The sequence below is a fragment of the Schistocerca cancellata genome, chromosome 12 (assembly GCF_023864275.1).
Source record: "Schistocerca cancellata isolate TAMUIC-IGC-003103 chromosome 12, iqSchCanc2.1, whole genome shotgun sequence".
NCBI lineage: Eukaryota > Metazoa > Arthropoda > Insecta > Orthoptera > Acrididae > Schistocerca > Schistocerca cancellata.
This window is the reverse complement of record NC_064637.1, coordinates 17154009-17171730: the sequence shown is the minus strand read 5'-3', so window position 1 is coordinate 17171730 and position 17722 is coordinate 17154009. Positions and strand designations below refer to the sequence as shown.

Here is a 17722-nt window from a genome sequence, read left to right as displayed (position 1 = left end):
TCACACACACAATTAGGTTTTGGAAAAAAGAGAAAAAGATATGTTTTGTTCATGGGTTACCTCAAAATATTATATTGAATGAAGTTACAAAGTGTCCCACAAAAAGAGAAGAGCACCCAGAAGACACGGTCGGACACCATTGTAACTTGGCACATGTGCGCGCCATTGCTAGAGGTGCAATTTTCTGTGACGGATAGAGCGGCCACCCAGTGCATGACTGTTGTTCGTGTTTACTGTTTTTAAGCTCATTTTCTTTATAATAGTGCAGGAAAGGACCACACCGGATTTATTGTAATGGCATTGTCCCCATATACGAGAGTTGTCGAGAAAGGAAGTTCTGATCGGTCGCGAAATGGAGACCACTGGGAAAATCCGGTAAAGCTTTGCACAGATGGGTTGGGCACTCTGCAGGGGCAATGAAGACGTTCCTACAGCGTTGAGAAGTGTTTGGTCACCCACAATACTGTCCGCAATTGGCTCCCCCTGAGTCTCATCCCTGCTCACAAGAAGCGCTGGCTATGAAGACAAAAGTTTTCGACAGACATCGAGCTGCAGACCAGTGCAGATAACTGGCAGGAAGCACAGGCGACTGCTTTCTATGATGAGGATATGGGAAAGTTGATACAACACTACGACAAAACTCGAAGTTGGAGCGGCGGCTATGTAGAGAAGTAGGTGGAAGGTGTTCCTAACTGTTGCAAATAAAACGTTTCTGGTTTTCACTGTGATTACCATTTCGCGACCGATAGGAACAGTCGCAGTGTTTGAGATAACCTGCTGATGCCCTGTCCGAGTATAACGCATCGTTCGTAAGCCAATAAAGAACATTCTGCAACCTACGACTGATTTTTAAATAGCCAGAAGGAGTTAATTTTATCATGTAGCATATTGTGTTTTCCAATGAACCTCTTGATAGTATCTGGTTTTTTCGAGAAGCGGCTCTCGTCACTGTTTTGTGACGTTGTACGTTCTTGTCTTTCAATTTAACCATTGCAAAAACTCAAAACTCTTATGGGTCAGCACTTACTTGCGCCAATCTCTTCAGTTCATTTAGTAGCCTGTAAAGCATCAGGTTCACCGAAGCGTCAAGAATAGAAAATAAAAAACATTACTTTTTAAACGTTTGTGTTTGCTGTTGACGGTACAGGAAGCGCGATTCCGAAGCAGGCTCCTTTAAGAATTTTGGGGGATGAGCTACAGTGGTAAAATACAGAAACAAGACTGCGGTTATCAAAAGGTAAAGGACATGAAAGTGACGCAATAGATAGAAAGTAGTGAGGCATCTATCCTCGATGTCATTTAGTCTGCACATTGAGTAAGCTGTGAAGAAAACTAAGAAGAAATTTGGAGACGGAATTGAAGTTCAGGGAGAAAAAATAAAACCTTTGATGCTTGCCAGTGACACAGCAATTCTGTCAGAAACGACAACGAATCAAGGACGGGGGCTGAACAGAATGGATAACGTCTTGGAAAGATGGTATAAGATGATCATTAGCAGGAATGAAACATGGGAAATATAGTGCAGTCGAATTACATCGGGAGATACTGACGGAATTGTTTTAGGAAATGAGACGCAAAAAGGAGTAGGCGAATTTAGCTATTTGGGCAGGAGAGTGAATGTAAAATGAAGACTGGGAGTGGAAAGAAAAGCATTACTGAAAAATAGAAATTTGCTAATGTGTGTACGTATTATAAATTAAAGTACTCGCCACGCTTTTGTGTCTGTATGTGAACGATAACCTCAGGAACTTCTGTAGCTATTTTCCTAAGGTTTTTACTAATAGGTTAGATTGATTCACATGAAAGATTTTTGTGTATAATTTACAAATATTTCGTACAAATTGGCTGAGCTACGATAATGATTGTCGATTTGGTCGTGCCTCATGAGAAATTTTCCAGCGTGCTCTGCTTAAATCGTTTAAGTTGTACGCAAATTAAAAAAAAAATCTAAATAAAAGTCCACGACATTGTATGTTTATCTGACAAGAGAAATAGCATGTACGATACACGTGAAACACGTCAACGTAGGTGAGTCATTTGGATTACAAAATACGAATATTTATCAAAATACATATTGCATTTAAACTCCATACAACAGTTTACATCCAAAACACTTAAGACCAGTTTTAACAAGTGTTATTAGGCTGGCTGTGTATGCTTAGTGCTATCCGTGTTAAGCCGATGCGGGTCGCTACTCGTGTATAAAACCAGGTGTTTTTTCTGATGATGTTGCCTGAAGTGTAGCCCTGTACGGAGGTGAAACATGGACGAGAGAACAGAAGCGTTCGGGATATTGTGCTACAGAAGAATTCAGCAGAGTAGATGAGTAGATCAAATGAATAACGACTAGGTAAACAACCGAACTGGGTAAGAAGTAAATTTATGACGCAACGTGACTGGAAGAAGGGATTGCCAGTTTGGTAATGGATGGAAGTGTGTGTGTATTTGTGTGTGTGTGGGTGGGGCTGCAGGGGAAGGGAGGGAGGGGAATTGCAGAAGCAGACGAAGGCTGGAATACGATAAGCTGGTTCAGGTATATGTAGGCTACAGTAGCTTCGCGGTATGTTGTGATTTGCACAGGGTTGACTATCGTGGCAAACCAGTCGTCGGAATGAAGATCACAACAATCACAACACCAGTTTTATGTTGTCTGACGATAGTTTGTGATTAATTAGCAGATGTTAGTGTTACATAAATGCAAAATTCCCTAACAATAGAGAGACTTACCCAGGCCCGTAGTTGCAGACGTAGAGCTTGGTGTAGCCGCGGCTGCGGTCGTAGAAGAAGCTGTAGCCGCAGCCCACCAGGTACGTGTCTCCCCACACCAGCTGCAACACAACAGCGGGGGCCGTGAGGCACATTCACCGACACACTATGACGCGTTGGATGTCCCAAAACTTTACCGACATGACAGGAACTTGAATTTTGGAGAGCGTGTTAATTTTATACTGTAGGTATCGCTTAAGAAGTGATTTTTCGAAATTCCTCCGCTCTGCGTCGGTACAGGCCTCGGAAGGCCCAAAGGTACCGACCGACCGCCGTCTCATTCTCAGGGGAGACGCGCCACCAGATGCGGACATGGAGGGGCATGTTTCAGTGTTTTGGAAATCCGGTCCCTAAGGGGGTGAAATAGGGGATGAAAGTTTTTGTGTAGATGTTTAGTTATATTACAACATTTTTAGAGCTAAATGTATCAAATTTGGTATTTGCCTCCTCTAGAAATATGTGTTAGGACATGAAAGTTTGTACAGAAGTGTTATCACAATATTGAAAAGGACGTATTAACAAAGACTTCCGATCCCAGGTACCAGCTAGTGAGAAGTACATTCGAGAAAGACCATGCTGCTGTGGACTTAATTCCAAAATGGTTCAAATGGCTCTGAGCACAATGGGACTTAACATCTGAGGTCGTCAGTCCCCTAGAACTTGTTGTTGTTGTTGTTGTTGCGGTCTTCAGTCCTGAGACTGGTTTGATGCAGCTCTCCATGCTACTCTATCCTGTGCAAGCTTCTTTATCTCGCAGTACCTACTGCAGACTACATCCTTCTGAATCTGCTTAGTGTATTCATCTCTTGGTGTCCCTCTACGATTTTTACCCTCCACGCTGCCCTCCAATGTTAAATTGGTAATCCCTTGATGCCTCAGAACATGTCCTACGAACCGATCCCTTCTCCTAGTCAAGTTGTGCCATAACTCCTCTTCTCCCCAATTGTATTCAGTACCTCCTCATTCGTTATGTGATCTACCCATCTAATCTTCAGCATTCTTCTGTAGCACCACATTTCGAAAGCTTCTATTCTCTTCTTGTCCAAACTATTTATCGTCCATGTTTCACTTCCATACATGGCTACACTCCATACAAATACTTTCAGAAACGACTTCGTGACACTTAACTCTATACTCGATGTTAACAAATTTCTCTTATTCAGAAACGCTTACCTTGCCATCGCCAGTCTACATTTTATATCCTCTCTACTTCGACCATCACCAGTTACTTTGCTCCCCAAATAGCAAAACTCCTTTACTGCTTTAAGTGTCTCATTTCCTAATCTAATTCCCTCAGCATCACCCGATTTAATTCGACTACATTCCATTATCCTCGTTTTGCTTTTGTTGATGTTCATCTTATATCCTCCTTTCAAGACACTGTCCATTCCGTTCAGCTGCTCTTCCAAGTCCTTTGCTGTCTCTGACAGAATTACAATGTCATCGGCCAACCTCAACATTTTTATTTCTTCTCCATGGATTTTAATACCTAGTCCCAATTTTTCTTTTGTTTGCTTTAGTGATTGCTCAATATATAGATTGAATAACATCGGGGATAGGCTACAGCCCTGTCGCACTCCCTTCCCAACCCTAGAACTTAGAACTACTTAAACCTAACTAACCTAAGGACACCACACACATCCATGCCCGAGGCAGAATTGGAACCTGCAGCCGTAACAGTTGCGGGCTTCCGGACTGATGCGCCTAAAACCGTTCTGCCACAGCGGCCGTCTTGACCTTCATTAACGTGAAAAGTGTAGATGATGTCGCAATACTGGGTATGCGAGCGAAGCCGAACGTGGTAAACTAGTATTATACGCGGCGTAAAAGTAATGAACGTCAAGTCTATGCCTTAAGCCCATGGCCGGGTAGAGCGGCACTAGGAGGGGGAGGTGGGCGTGACGTACCTGCGTGTAGTGTCCGGTGGCGGCGCCGAGGCTGCCGTCCTGGTAGCGGTAGGCGGCCACCTCGCCGTACCAGGCGGCGACCTGCCGCGCGAAGTCCGGCTCCGGGCTCACCTGGCGGCGCGTCGTCCACGTGGCGGCCACGTTCTGGCCCACGGGGAAGCGCGCTGCAACACACGTGCGCGTCGCGTCAGCGCCGGCCCAGGCTGTCAAGAGTGCTTCTAGTCGAGACCGACGGGAAAATAATTTGCATCCCAGAAATATAAAGGTTATGCCTGCAAAAGGCTTTTTTAATTGTGGAAGTACTGGGCTGTCCCGTGAGGTCGTTCGCTTTTCGTTACAGTGCAGTCACGAAGAACGCCTGGGAACACACCTCCCCGCAATACGGCTACGACAGGTGGGTTGCCGGCCTGTCTGCATACACACTTTACGCACAACGTCGTGCACAACTCAAGTAGAAGGATCGGTTTTGTAAACAAACTAATTATTTGCTGCAGTATACCCCAATATGGTCGCCAATATATATTTCATTTTCTCTGGAAGCTTATAAATGGCATTCTTACAAAATAGAGGACGGGGGGTTCAGGTTGATGGACTTCTCGGGTCAGTCTGCAGTCCTCCAAGAAGATGAAAGGCGTTTGCCATCCAGGAAATTCTGCAGGGAATAGAACAGGTGAAAGTCGAAAGGGGCAATGCCTGGCGAATACAGCGGTCCGGGTAACACATCCCACTCAAATGAACGCAGCTTTTAATGGGTCAGCATAGAGCTATGTGGTCTGGCGTTGTCGTGGAGAAAGATGACTTCAGCCGTCTCTCATCGCTGCCGGCCTTGACACTATCCAGCTGCGAACAATATGTCTCGGAAGTGAGAATCTCATTGGGAAGAAGTTTGTAATACAGGACGGCTTTGCAGCCCCGCCAGATGAGAAGTGAAGCCCTGGTTTAGGAACCGATAGTGGTGGCTGCCCGGCCTTACTCTTCTGGCTGTCGTGTACACGAACCATATCTCACATCAGTTACCATCCGATCAACAAAAGGAGCATTTTGATTGCGACTCAGTAAGGAGACGCAGAGGGATACGCGCTGATTCACATTCGCTCCACTCAGTTCATGAAGAACCCATACATCGCGATATTTGCGTATCCCAGCGTCCTCAAGTGCCTGGCTACTGCGGCACGGGTGACATTGAGCTCCAATGCCACAGCACGCTGTATTTCGTGGATTGCTGATTGTGATGTCATCAAGCCGTTCCGCGTCCGTGACCGTTGGTCGTCCAGATCGAGGGTTGTCCGTTAGGCCTAACAAGTTTCTGCACAGTTCTCATTCGTTACAGTTTGGTTATGGAATAAAAGGAGCAGTAGGGTAAAGTCTTACGAGGCAACCATGTAGTTTTGCGCTAAGGGTTATTACATAAGAAACGTCCCATTATTCATTTATTGCAAATTATTTACTGAATAAAACCAGTATTACGGTATGTTATCTTGACCATACAAGCACTTAGCCTTGTGGGACAATATTTTCGATAAGTATAGAACAAATAAGGCATTAATATATAATCTAGAATATATGTACTACGGGGTATTTCACGAGTCCAACTTCAATTCTGATTAATTACCACGATTGGTTCCTTGAGCAATACAGTTACCGAAATACAAGATTTAAGATTGGAGTCACGGTCCAGCATACATCAGCGAGAAAGTTTAAAAGACAGCTGACTCTCCCATGGAAAGTTAAAGTTCCATTCTAGAAGGAATCCCGTAGGTTGTAGCTAACTCATTTCTCCTTTATTGTAGCTACGCGAGCCCAGCGAGATGTGTATGAGAGCTTCTGTGAATGAAAAAATGGGAATGAGATAATGGCAGTAGAAAAAGTGTCAGGGCGGGTCGTTAGTCATACGTGGATAGCTCAGGCGCCAAGAAAGGTAAGGTGAGACACACAGCTTTATCCTGCCACAAAGTTTCGATCTTCGTAGAGTTTGAACGTAAAGGAGAGACGGGTAGTGCGGTAGTGGTACTCACAGACATCGCGGTTGTGGTCGTGTCCCATGGTGCACTGGTCAGCCCAGCGCTGTGCGATCGACGCCAGCTCCTCGTCCCACACCTGCAACATGCCAACACGAGGGTGAGTCCTGACAGGGGGGGTAAGTTTTCAGTGCTTACTATCGCTGTCGCTGGTGCAACGCTGATGTGACTGGGGTTTCGAGTATCCGTTAAATACAGACTTCCAGCTGATAACGCCCCTGTTATCATTTTTAAATGTACTGTACTGAGGCGAACATCTCAGTATATTGGTAAACCTGCCACTCCAGGAAATTTCAGAACCCTGGTGACACACTATGCGATACCACAGGTCATACAAAATAGATTTACTTAAAAAAAAAAGAGTGAGAGAGAGAGAGAGAGAGAGAGAGAGAGAGAGAGAGCGAGAGAGACAGACACAGAGATTGTTTCAAATGGCTCTGAGCGCTATGGGACAGGACATCACACACATCCATGCCTGAGGCAGGATTCGAACCTGCGACCGTAGCAGCAGCGCGGTTGCTGACTGAAGCGCCTAGAACGGCTCGACCACAGCGGCCGTCAGAGAGAGAGAGAGAGAGAGAGACAAACATCACGCAGGTAGTTGACAGAGACACCTGCCGTGTCTGGACGAGCATTGTCCTTTTGATAAATAGCATCAGAGGTAATACGTGAGGAGCGAGGACGTCCGGAGGCGCCGTTGCTCCGCCGTTCACTCAGTCACTACCGGCCGTGACCTGAACTTACACTCAACGGCTCCCCGTGCTATTACGCCGCTGTGTCTCTCCTCCAAAACATTGCAAGTATGGAACCCTCTCCCCAGATCGCCACTATACTCAACGACCATGGTCATCCGGCGTAGTGCAGATCCGCAATTTATCGCTGAATACCATGCGACGCCACTCATCAGCATGTACTATATCTTCATATTAGATGAATTATTCTGATACAATTGTACCCTTGAATGACGTTTACTAATTTTCTATCTTCATACTCGCAGAATCCATGCGCAAAGTAGTTTCATACCATAACTATGCCATGAGCGCATAATTATTCTTTAGGTTCTCTCTCTGGTGGTTGTTAGAAAAAAAACTTCCGAGTTTATCTTCGTGCCGATTAGCCTGAGCTTTGTTTGAAGAATTGTAATCTGAATATTGAGATTTATGACAAAAGATAACTGATACGAAATTGTACGATTAAAAGGGAAAGATATATATATTGCTCCTTCATACAAAAGGTGCGTATTTGACATTTGAGAATTAATGATATTCATCGATATATTGCGTAGTTGTTAATCAGAAGGGAACTTCCGAAAGACTGGATACGAACCTGCATTTAATAATCCAAGAGCTCCATAGATTTCCTGACTGATTATACAACGCTCCCAAAAATACGAAGCATTTTATTTGTACAGAGTAGCAGACTGCCGCAAAGCACGAGCCTGCAGAGAAGAAGAATCATCGCCTGATTTCATTCTAACAAGTAAAATTTCTGAATCATTTTGAGTGACTGAGCTATGACTGTGTTTCATATAATGAGTGATTGATTGCTCGAACGAATTGAGAACTACATAATTACATAAATAGGAGAAAAAATTACAAGCAGTATCTGCTTCCCGATCACCGCTCTAGGGTGACACAGAATGTTGCGGAGAGTCCATTAGTTATCCTCGCGTGGCTGACGCAGACGTGCTTGGTGCTAGGAAGGGCGATCCTCCACTTGTAATCAGCACGCGGTCAGCTGGACTTCTGATGATGAGTATGCCCAGTCATCAAGCCAGTCTTACATCCAATTGCCCCACAAATCTGGAAATTGCAGGATTCGAGCAGCCCGCCCAATGCAGGCCAACCACAAGGCTCCTCTGAAACTCTGTCCAGTGCTCACAATGCTTTCTTATACGAGTGCGAGGCGTCTCCGTATCCGTCACAGTGCTTACTCAGCATGTGACGCCTTTCGCGCCCTTTATATACTCCACCGAGCCTGGTAGCAGCAGCAGACACAAACAGCACTATGATATCCTGGTGGCCATTCTGCCTGTCACATTGTATTGCAACACTAATGCTTTACATATCCACCAGTGGTGTGTAAGTGCACGAAGCTACATTGACATCCGCTCATGTCTTCTGAGTGCTTCACTTATTCTGTCCGGAAGTGTACTTATATCTCTTCTTGACCACGATTCACAGTCATGGATATACATTCTAGGTCAAAATAGTAGGTAATAACAGTTGCAGGACAAGCTACGTATACACCCTCTGCCAAACTCCATATGCTTGTTTTTTGCACTAAAGATGTACACGGTACGTCACGGACATCCTGCATCTTCATGCGTTACCTCTCGTGTGAAAGTATCGAAGAACCATTTTTCAATAGGACGATGCTCATCTAGAGACGGCAGGTGTCTCTATGAACTGCCTCCGTCATGGTGAGGTATTCTTGCGACCAGCGAGATCCGCACATAAGTTCGCGATAGATCGTGGCCGGCCGGTGTTGCCGGGCGGTTCTAGGCGCTACAGTCTGGAACCGCGCGACCGCGACGGTCGCAGGTTCGAATCCTGCCTCGGGCATGGATGTGTGTGGTGTCCTTAGGTTTAAGTAGTTCTAAGTTCTAGGGGACCGATGACCTCAGATGTTAAGTCCCATAGTGCTCAGAGCCATTTGAACCATTTGATAGATCGTGTATAAGACAAGTTTCGACATCAGTCCGTCCCACTGCCACTACCCAGGATATCAAGGACCATTTACAACTGCCTGCCCCAGGAGAGAATACAATGACTTTCTGACAGCCTACCAAATTGAATCAGTGCATATACGAAGGCCACAGCGGCTGCAATGTCATATCGATAAGTGGGCTCGTATTGCCAAGCTCCTTATAAAATTGACTCAACCTGTGATGTCCATTTTCGTTCATCTACATGCTTCTCTTTTACGTTGTCAGGCAGTGTAATCCATTTTGTATGGCGAGTAGTATCGCAGTGTGTGTCGCTGGGGTTCTGAAATTTCCGGGAGTGACAAGTTTACCATATACTGAGATGTTCGTCTGCGTGGTGCATTTAAAACGTGATAACAGTGGCGCTATCAGCTGGTAGTCTGTGGTTAATGGATACTCGAAATACGAGGCTATTCAGAAAGTAAGGGCGGATCGGGCACGAAATGGAAACCACAGTGGAAACCAGGGGCAACTCCGCACACAACTGTTGGGCAGTTTCTCTAGTATGCCCATCGATCGCGTCACGTCGCTCTTTTCAGTTCTCAGAGGTCAGTGACCACGTAAAGGTGCCTACAACAATAGTGTCCCCTGGCAAGCTGCAAGGTTTCGCCTGATTCCATGCAACCCGACATAACATACTTGTCACGCAATTCCTTCTTCATAACAATTCTTGGCCGCACTCTGCGGGGGCTATAAAGATGCTGCTGCAGCGTTTTCGATGGGAAGTGTTTGATCACCTACCACACATCCCGGACTAGGCTCCCTCCAATTTTCGTCTCTGCTCACATCAAGCGCTTGCCACAATGACAAAATTTTGGCACAGACGAAGAGCTGCAGACCAGCGTAGCAAACTGGCGGAAAACACAGGCGGCTGCCTCCTATGATGAAGGTATCGGAAAGGTGTTACAGCGATACTACAGATGTCTTAAGTCGGAGCGGCGATTGTGTAGAGAAGCAGCTGGAAGGTGTAGCTAACTGACGCAAATAAAATGTTTTTGATTTTCTCAGTGGTTTCCATTTCACAACTGATCGGACCTTACTTTCCAAATAGCCCTCGTACTTACTGGAAGCTAAGGTCAAAATAAATTGATTGTGGAAAGTGCTACCAGTTCTACTGCAGCGACTAATGAACTGATAAAAATGTATTGCACTCTCAATCATTGCAATAAATTACACTGTCACAGTACTCAAAAGTAAAGAAACATATCCGGAAATAGCCTAGCTCAAAATTAATAGCGGAAATCTATATTGTATAGGAACATATAGAATACAAAAGGGCAAGGCGAGATTCGAAAATACTGCCTATAGCAAATGTTGCCAAATGAAGGTAGCAAGAAAGAAAACCTGTCGAAGGGAGAATGTATTGTGGCGTTTGAAAGGCGTGTATATAACTCTGCGATACGGGCCGTGATAAAAGGCATCTCTTCGCCGCAAGTTCGGCAGAATCACACGTGTTGCATACGGCCCGGTCGATGTGCAATGACGTCACGCACAGCAGACATAAAGCATTCAATACACAGGTCCTCCTCTCCCTGTTTACGTACGCTATCAGGCGCTGGCGCACGACGCGCAGGCTACCCGCAACGCAGCACTGCCGCTTGGGTTACATATGCGGCACGTGCATTTAGCACAGTTCCATGAGAGGAGAAAAGGACAACTTCTGTATTTTGTCACTTCCACCATTAGAACCAACACGTTCCTTGGGGCGATTCGAAACATCTGTGCTGAAAATCACACTTAAGGGGATGTTCATGTGCCGAGTTGTTGAAAATACGAAACATTTTTTAAGCAAGTAGCATTGTGACTTTTCAGAATGAAATTTTCACTCTGAAATTTTCACTCTGAAATTTTCACTCTGCAGCCGAGCGTGCGCTGATATGAAACTTCCAGGCAAATTAAAACTGTGTGCCGGATCGAAACTCGAACTCGAGACCTTAGCCTTTCGCGGGCAAGTACTCTATCGACTCAGCTACTCAGGCACGAGCGAGTCGTGCTTGGGTAGATCAGTCGGTAGAGTTCGAGTCTCGGTCTGGCACACAGTTTCAATCTTCCACGAAGTTTCATATCAGTGCACACTCCGCTGCAGAGTGAATATTTTATTCTGGAAACACCCCCCCCCCCCCCCCCCCCAGGCTGTGTCTCCGCAATATCATTTTTTCCAGGAGTGCTAGTTCTGCAAGGTTCTGTGAAGTTTGGAAGGCAGGAGACGAGGTACTGGTGGAATAAAGCTGTGAGGAGGCGTCGTGAGTCGTGCTTGGGTAGCTCAGTCGGTAGAGCACTTGCCCGCGAAAGGCAAAGGTCCCGAGTTCGAGTCTCGGTCCGGTACACAGTTTTAATCTGCCAGAAAGTTTCATGTAGACTGTTCGTAGCAATTTTATTTTTACGCGGCAGCCTGTACTTTAATCTACTTTTCTATATAATTTTCACCATTACTATGGCACTTATCTTACCGTACAACCATCTTCGAATATCATCCTCGTTGAAGTCTGCAGTCTGAGCATAACTTTTGATAGTTGAAACGTTGTGTAACAGTTGCATAAAGCACACCTCTTGATACTTGAGGAAACTCATCACATAACGTCAAAATCGTAAAGCGTCTGTTGTCTCTTATTTCTTCATGAATTTTTGTACCAAAAAGATAGTAACGACTGAAAGTCGCTCAACTCGTTCCTCATCGTGGTCATTCTTACGAGCATCTTTCAAAGCTTTCACCGTACCAGCGGTCATAAGTGTGTTTCAGAACGTTTAAATTATCGAAGCGGAAGATTTCTACGAGGAAGGTATTCAAAGCTAGTTGTAAGTTACCATAAATGCCTTAATATTAGTGGGAATCACGTAAGAAAGCACAATAGAATACAGGCTTCCATAAAAAAAGCATAACTGGCAAGAAAAGTCTACTTATGATACAAAAAGGGATCCAGAGTTGCAAATAACATAGATGTTTGTTCAGTTCGGGTTAATATCCCTTTTTGAGCCAACTAAGGCTTACAAAATTAATTGTCCGTAACCGGTCACCTACTGAATAAACATCTATTTTATTCGCAACTCTGGCTGCCATTTTGTATAATAATTCAATAAGAGTTGCTGTCCCATAACATCCAGCAGGCTGAAAGTATGCAAAAATCTAGTTGCCTTATTTTTATTTTGAAACCGTACTTTTTTTTTTTTTTTTAATATGTCTTCTACTTCCCTGTGTGCTCGACTGCCTAATCTACGTTTGTTACGTGAATAAATAATAATAATAAAGCATAACATCTAATTATGAACTGAAATAATTAACATGTTGGTACGCGATAGTTCCAGAAAAGCATTATCTAGCAGGCAGCGAGAACAGAGAGGCGTTGGGTTCGTAGTGAATCTTAGTGAAAACTTCCATTTATTTTTGAAGTGGTCCTATCGGAAAACTCGTTTAGGTCTTTTACGAGTCAAAGAGCAGTTTCTCTAACATATTCGTTGACTGATTTGGAGATTCGAACGTACATAAGATCATAATATAAGTGGGGTCTCTCACAGAACGCTGATGTGTTTAGACGTAACCGAGTGATTAAATCGAGAAATTGATGCAGTGCTTTTAAACGTGTAGAGTGTGTTACTAAGAATGCTGAAGGTCGTAAGTAAAAGGGCTTTAGGTGACTGTGAGAAAAATCAGCGAAAAATGCTGCTGTATCAGTTGAGCGTGTTAAAGCAAGCAAACTGCCTGCAGCTTTCAAAGTGGAAAAAAGGAAAAAAATCGCTGGTAAACGGTAGTGTTGTTCGCGACAGTCAGAGGTCGGGATATCGTAATAGAAACAGAACGTTTGAAAACAAAAGGCCACGGAGTGGACCGAGGGCTGAATTTTTATCGAACTGTCTGACTGGGTAGAGGAGCGTAGAAATGTTGTGCGAGTGGATTTCAAAAAATAAGATATACGTTATTGTGGCCGAGCAAACACTTTTATTGAAAGCTGCACTGCGTTTTAAAGTGTCTCAGATGATTTATGCTAGTGTTGAATATAATCGTCAAGTCTTGATAGACAACATTCGGAACGCTCTACCAATAGTTCAGCTCATTAACGATAGAAATCCGCCCTTTGGTCAACGACTCATTCGAGAACCGCGCTCGTTGGAAAATCCGCGATTGCTGCGAATTAGTTCTTCGACTGCCTGGACATCGTCGCCTGTGATAGTTGTCAGCTGTCTTCCTTCTCGATCACCATCACTCGCGTGTCTGCGGCTTTGGTCAAAATTTTTGCCACCATTTTTCTACGACTGGAAGCGACACTGAGTTTGATCCACATACCGCCGAAATTACTCGTTGAATCTGTGTACCATTTAGATTAAACGAGAGCCCTGCTTCCCGCGTACTTTAGTTTTGGAGTACGTTTCAATTTGCGTCCCCATTTCACCCTCACGCTGTAACGCACCTGGTATCCGTACCGTGGCAGAACCGTGTCAACCCGGTTTTCTGTATCTTACTTTCTGAAGTTACCACGTATACTTAACCACTGTGATTGGGTAAATAGCTGTTCACCTGACAGCCATCTGTTTTACCATAGTCACGAAAAATTCTACAGAGATGTGCTCTTAAGAGCAGACTTCTTTAGAATTAACAAAATATTACATGGAGTCGCCCAATGACCATACTGGTACCACAGCACTAGATGACATAAGAAGAATAAGAAGAAGAAGAGAGGGAACGTCTTACCATTTCCAGCATCCTGGCGGCTCCAGGCTGTCCAGCAACGTAACCCAGCGCGATGGACTGTCGGTACTTGTTATGCGCGTCCAGGATGGACTTCTTCACGTCGCAGGACAGGCCTCCGCTCTCTGCAATCAAGATGGAGCATCTGCTGTCATCGTTTGCCGTCTCAACGGGTTAGTGAATATCTCGTGACAAATGAACAATCATAATACACGGTCCAGTCCCCTTAAGAAGGGTAGGACGTCAAACTGGCCGACTTGGAGCAGGAGAGGCACCACAGGACATTTCAAATTCCACTGTCTATACTTTTACAAATAAATTCATAAAACGTTGTCAGCATGACCAGGAAGGGTTCAGGATTCACGCTCATAGCAGTGGAAGTTAAAAAATATAACAAAATATTTTTTTCTTACATGTGAAATGTCATCATTTTTCACTTACTATTGGCTGCATTCGTTGCTATAGGTACACTTTTCTTCATAAGTAAGAGAGATTCTTCGATGAATTTTGCACAGCATACAAACCATACTTACAGGTGTATGAAACTCTAGAATTTTCAAAATCTGTCAAAAACTGTGCGAAAAATTGAGATAATTAACCATAAAATTTGAGTTTTTTCTAAACATGAAGTTTAAAATGTAACAGCTCATTCATTTTTTCATTAATTAAATAAATTCTAAAGTTTCATACACCTGTAAGTATGGTTTGTATGCTGTGCAAAATTCATCGAAGAATCTCGCTGACTTGTGAAGAAAAGTGTACCTATGGCAACATATGCAGCCAATAGTAAGTGAAAAAATGATGAATATTCACGCTTGAAAAAAATTTAGTTTCTTATACTTTTGAACTTACATTGCTATGAGTTTGAATCCTGAATCCTTCCTGGTCGTGTTGACAAAGGCTTATGAATGTATTTGTAAGGGTATAGACAGTGGTGCCTCTCCTGCTCCAAGTCGGCCTGTTTGACGTCCTACCCCCCTTAATGTGACTGACGTCACCTGGCAATAATCACCGAGGGATGGCATGTGGCAGCACTGGCAGTGGATGGTATACAAAGCGCGGCGGGGAAATGCGGACAATAATGTAGTCGTTGCGGTAATGCAGAAACAGTGCGATTTATCTGACGTTCAGAAGGGCGTCATCATTGGCTTTCGGGCAAAGGGTGCAAGCATTTCTGAAACGGCGGCTGCGTTCGTAAACTGCTCGAGTGCCGTAGTGGTTAAGGTATACTGTGCGTGACAAAATGGCGCTAGCGAAGGGAACTGTTGTGCACCACGGGCCACAAATGAGGGGGGCGAACGGCGGCAGCGCAGGCGTGTGCGGGTCGGCAGTCGTGCACCTGGCCGGCCAGATCAGCCCAGCGCCTCCTCAGCGACTGTTCAGCGCGAGTTGCTGCTTACCGGCCTACGCAGCAGGTGCTCGCTTCATACACTCGAGGTGGCTGCTGGTCATTGGCGACGAAGGCTAGAACTTGCACGCCAATGCGGTAACGGAAGTCCACTGAGAGGCCACTTCAGATGAATCATATTTTGTGGTGGTCCATCAGATAAGGGTCCAGGCGTGGAAGAGGGGGCGTTACTCTCTGAAGAATGTTTTCGTGGCATTCCCTGGTTGATCTCGTCATTCTGGAACGCACAGTCAGTCTACACAACCATGCGTCTATCCTTATGTGGTGTGCATACTGTAAGGCCTTCAGTACACACACCATCAGATTATTTGACTCGTCGCTCTAACGAAGTAGGCGAGTGTCAGCAATATGCGTCGTGGTCTTATCGTGGCGTGTTTATCTTCTGCCGTTTGGTCAGACGATAGAAATGCCACTGGTACGCTTAGAGTAGCAGATTGACGGTGACCAACTTTAAACAGGACTTGATTAATGTTCACAGACATTTATTAAAATAATAACATGCATATACATTACGTAACTTGATTCTGGATACTATTTACAACTGACAATCTGAAGTTTCTTTGGTATTGGTACGTTAATCTTATTCTCACATATATCCCTGATACTGGACAAAAGTGCCTATACATTTTTCTTCATGGCTATGTACACGAATATGGTAATCTTATTAGGCGCAGACTGAAACTTGACTATAGACTGGTACAGAGAAATGCAGACTGACTAATCGGAGGTCTGTACACTCGCTATAAAACCTCTCACGTTCAGGTATCACTGCGCGAGTGTGATCCGCGAGGAGAAAAGGTTCTACGTTAGCAGCAATCTCATTGGCTGCGTTACATATTAATACGCGGATCGGCGGAAGCAGAATTTGGTCCGTCTCTATGGCAGCGCCATCTCGTAGTGCGGAGACGGACGAGCGCTGCGCCTGCGCTGTTGTGCTTCGCGGGGCTCGCTCTAGTGGGAAAGTTGTGTACGCACTGACTACGCGGAACTATGTACACAACACCTTGTGGTCCATGTTCACTCCCACATGGAGTTGTTTTTCGTTGGCGAGTGTTACGGCGTTAAGTCAAGCGCAGACACGCCAGTCGGGAACGATAGAGAAGAGGTGGCTGTGTGAAGAATGTTGTGGGGAAGGCTAACCACAGGCTGCGTTTTGTTGGCAGGACACTTAGAAAATGTAACAAATCGACTAAGGAGACTGCCTACGCTACGCTTGACCGTCCTCTTTTAGAATACTGCTGCGGGGTGTGGCATCCTTACCAGATAGGACTGACGGAGTACATCGAAAAAGCTCAAAGAAAGGCAGCACATTTTGTATTATCGCGAAATATGGGAGAGAGTGTCACAGAAATGATACAGGATTTGGGATGGAAATCGTTAAAAGAAAGGCGTTTTTCGTTGCGACGGAATCTTCTCCCGAACTTCCAATCACCAAGTTTCTCCTCGAGATGCGAAAATATTTTGTTGACACCGACGTACATAGGGCGGAACGATCACCACGATAAAATAAGGGAAATCAGAGCTCGTACGGAAAGATATAGGTGTTCATTCTTCCCGCGCGCTGTACGAGATTGGAATAATAGAGAATTGTGAAGGTGGTTCGATGAACCCTCTGCCAGGCACTTAAATGTGATTTGCAGACTATCCATGTAGATGTAGATGACGTCAGCCAATTGCACGCTGACCGCCCCGTTTCCAGGACGACAACGCGACAGCAGCGGCCCCTATGTGAAGGGGACTTAGGCGAATAGTGGCTTCAAGAATAGCGAGTTGCATAGCAGCGACCACACTCGTTACTTCGCTTGTACCACCTATGTGACACAGACTTGGGGACTGTTATACTGCGACACATCTACAGGGTGGCGCACGAAATGTGTTACCAATTGTTTCTTTCACAATTTATGACGCACGTTAGATATCCCGGTGGGGTCTCTACAGCAGTACCAGCAGAGCTTGCAAAACAAATGAGTTACGAAATGACGTGTAATTCACGATACTGCCGCTAGGAGACTAGTAAGCAGCAATGGCTGACAATGGAAGACTGACGACACAGCAACGATCGGCAATTGTGTTACTTTTTCATGAAACGAAAAGCCTTGTTGTGACTCAGAGGCGTTTTCGACAACAGTTTAACACACGGTGGGTCCCTTTCGAGAAGACCATCCACAGGTTGTACAATAAATTTGTACGGGAAGGAACAGTATTGGAAGAGAAGCGACCTCGGCCTAAGCCTGT

General features: G+C 44.9%; 1 protein-coding gene across 1 annotated transcript in view; it reads right to left on the bottom strand.

Moving 5' to 3' along the window:
• Positions 1-17722, bottom strand: part of LOC126109616 (venom allergen 5.02-like) — a 51653-nt gene that overhangs the window by 13438 nt on the left and 20493 nt on the right. Inside the window, exons 3-6 of the mRNA XM_049914659.1 lie at positions 14083-14204; positions 6689-6770; positions 4674-4837; positions 2728-2828 (exon numbers count right to left, since the gene is read on the bottom strand). Of these exons, the coding sequence (XP_049770616.1) occupies positions 2728-2828; positions 4674-4837; positions 6689-6770; positions 14083-14204 (469 nt within the window). The remainder of the gene's footprint in view (positions 1-2727; positions 2829-4673; positions 4838-6688; positions 6771-14082; positions 14205-17722) is intronic.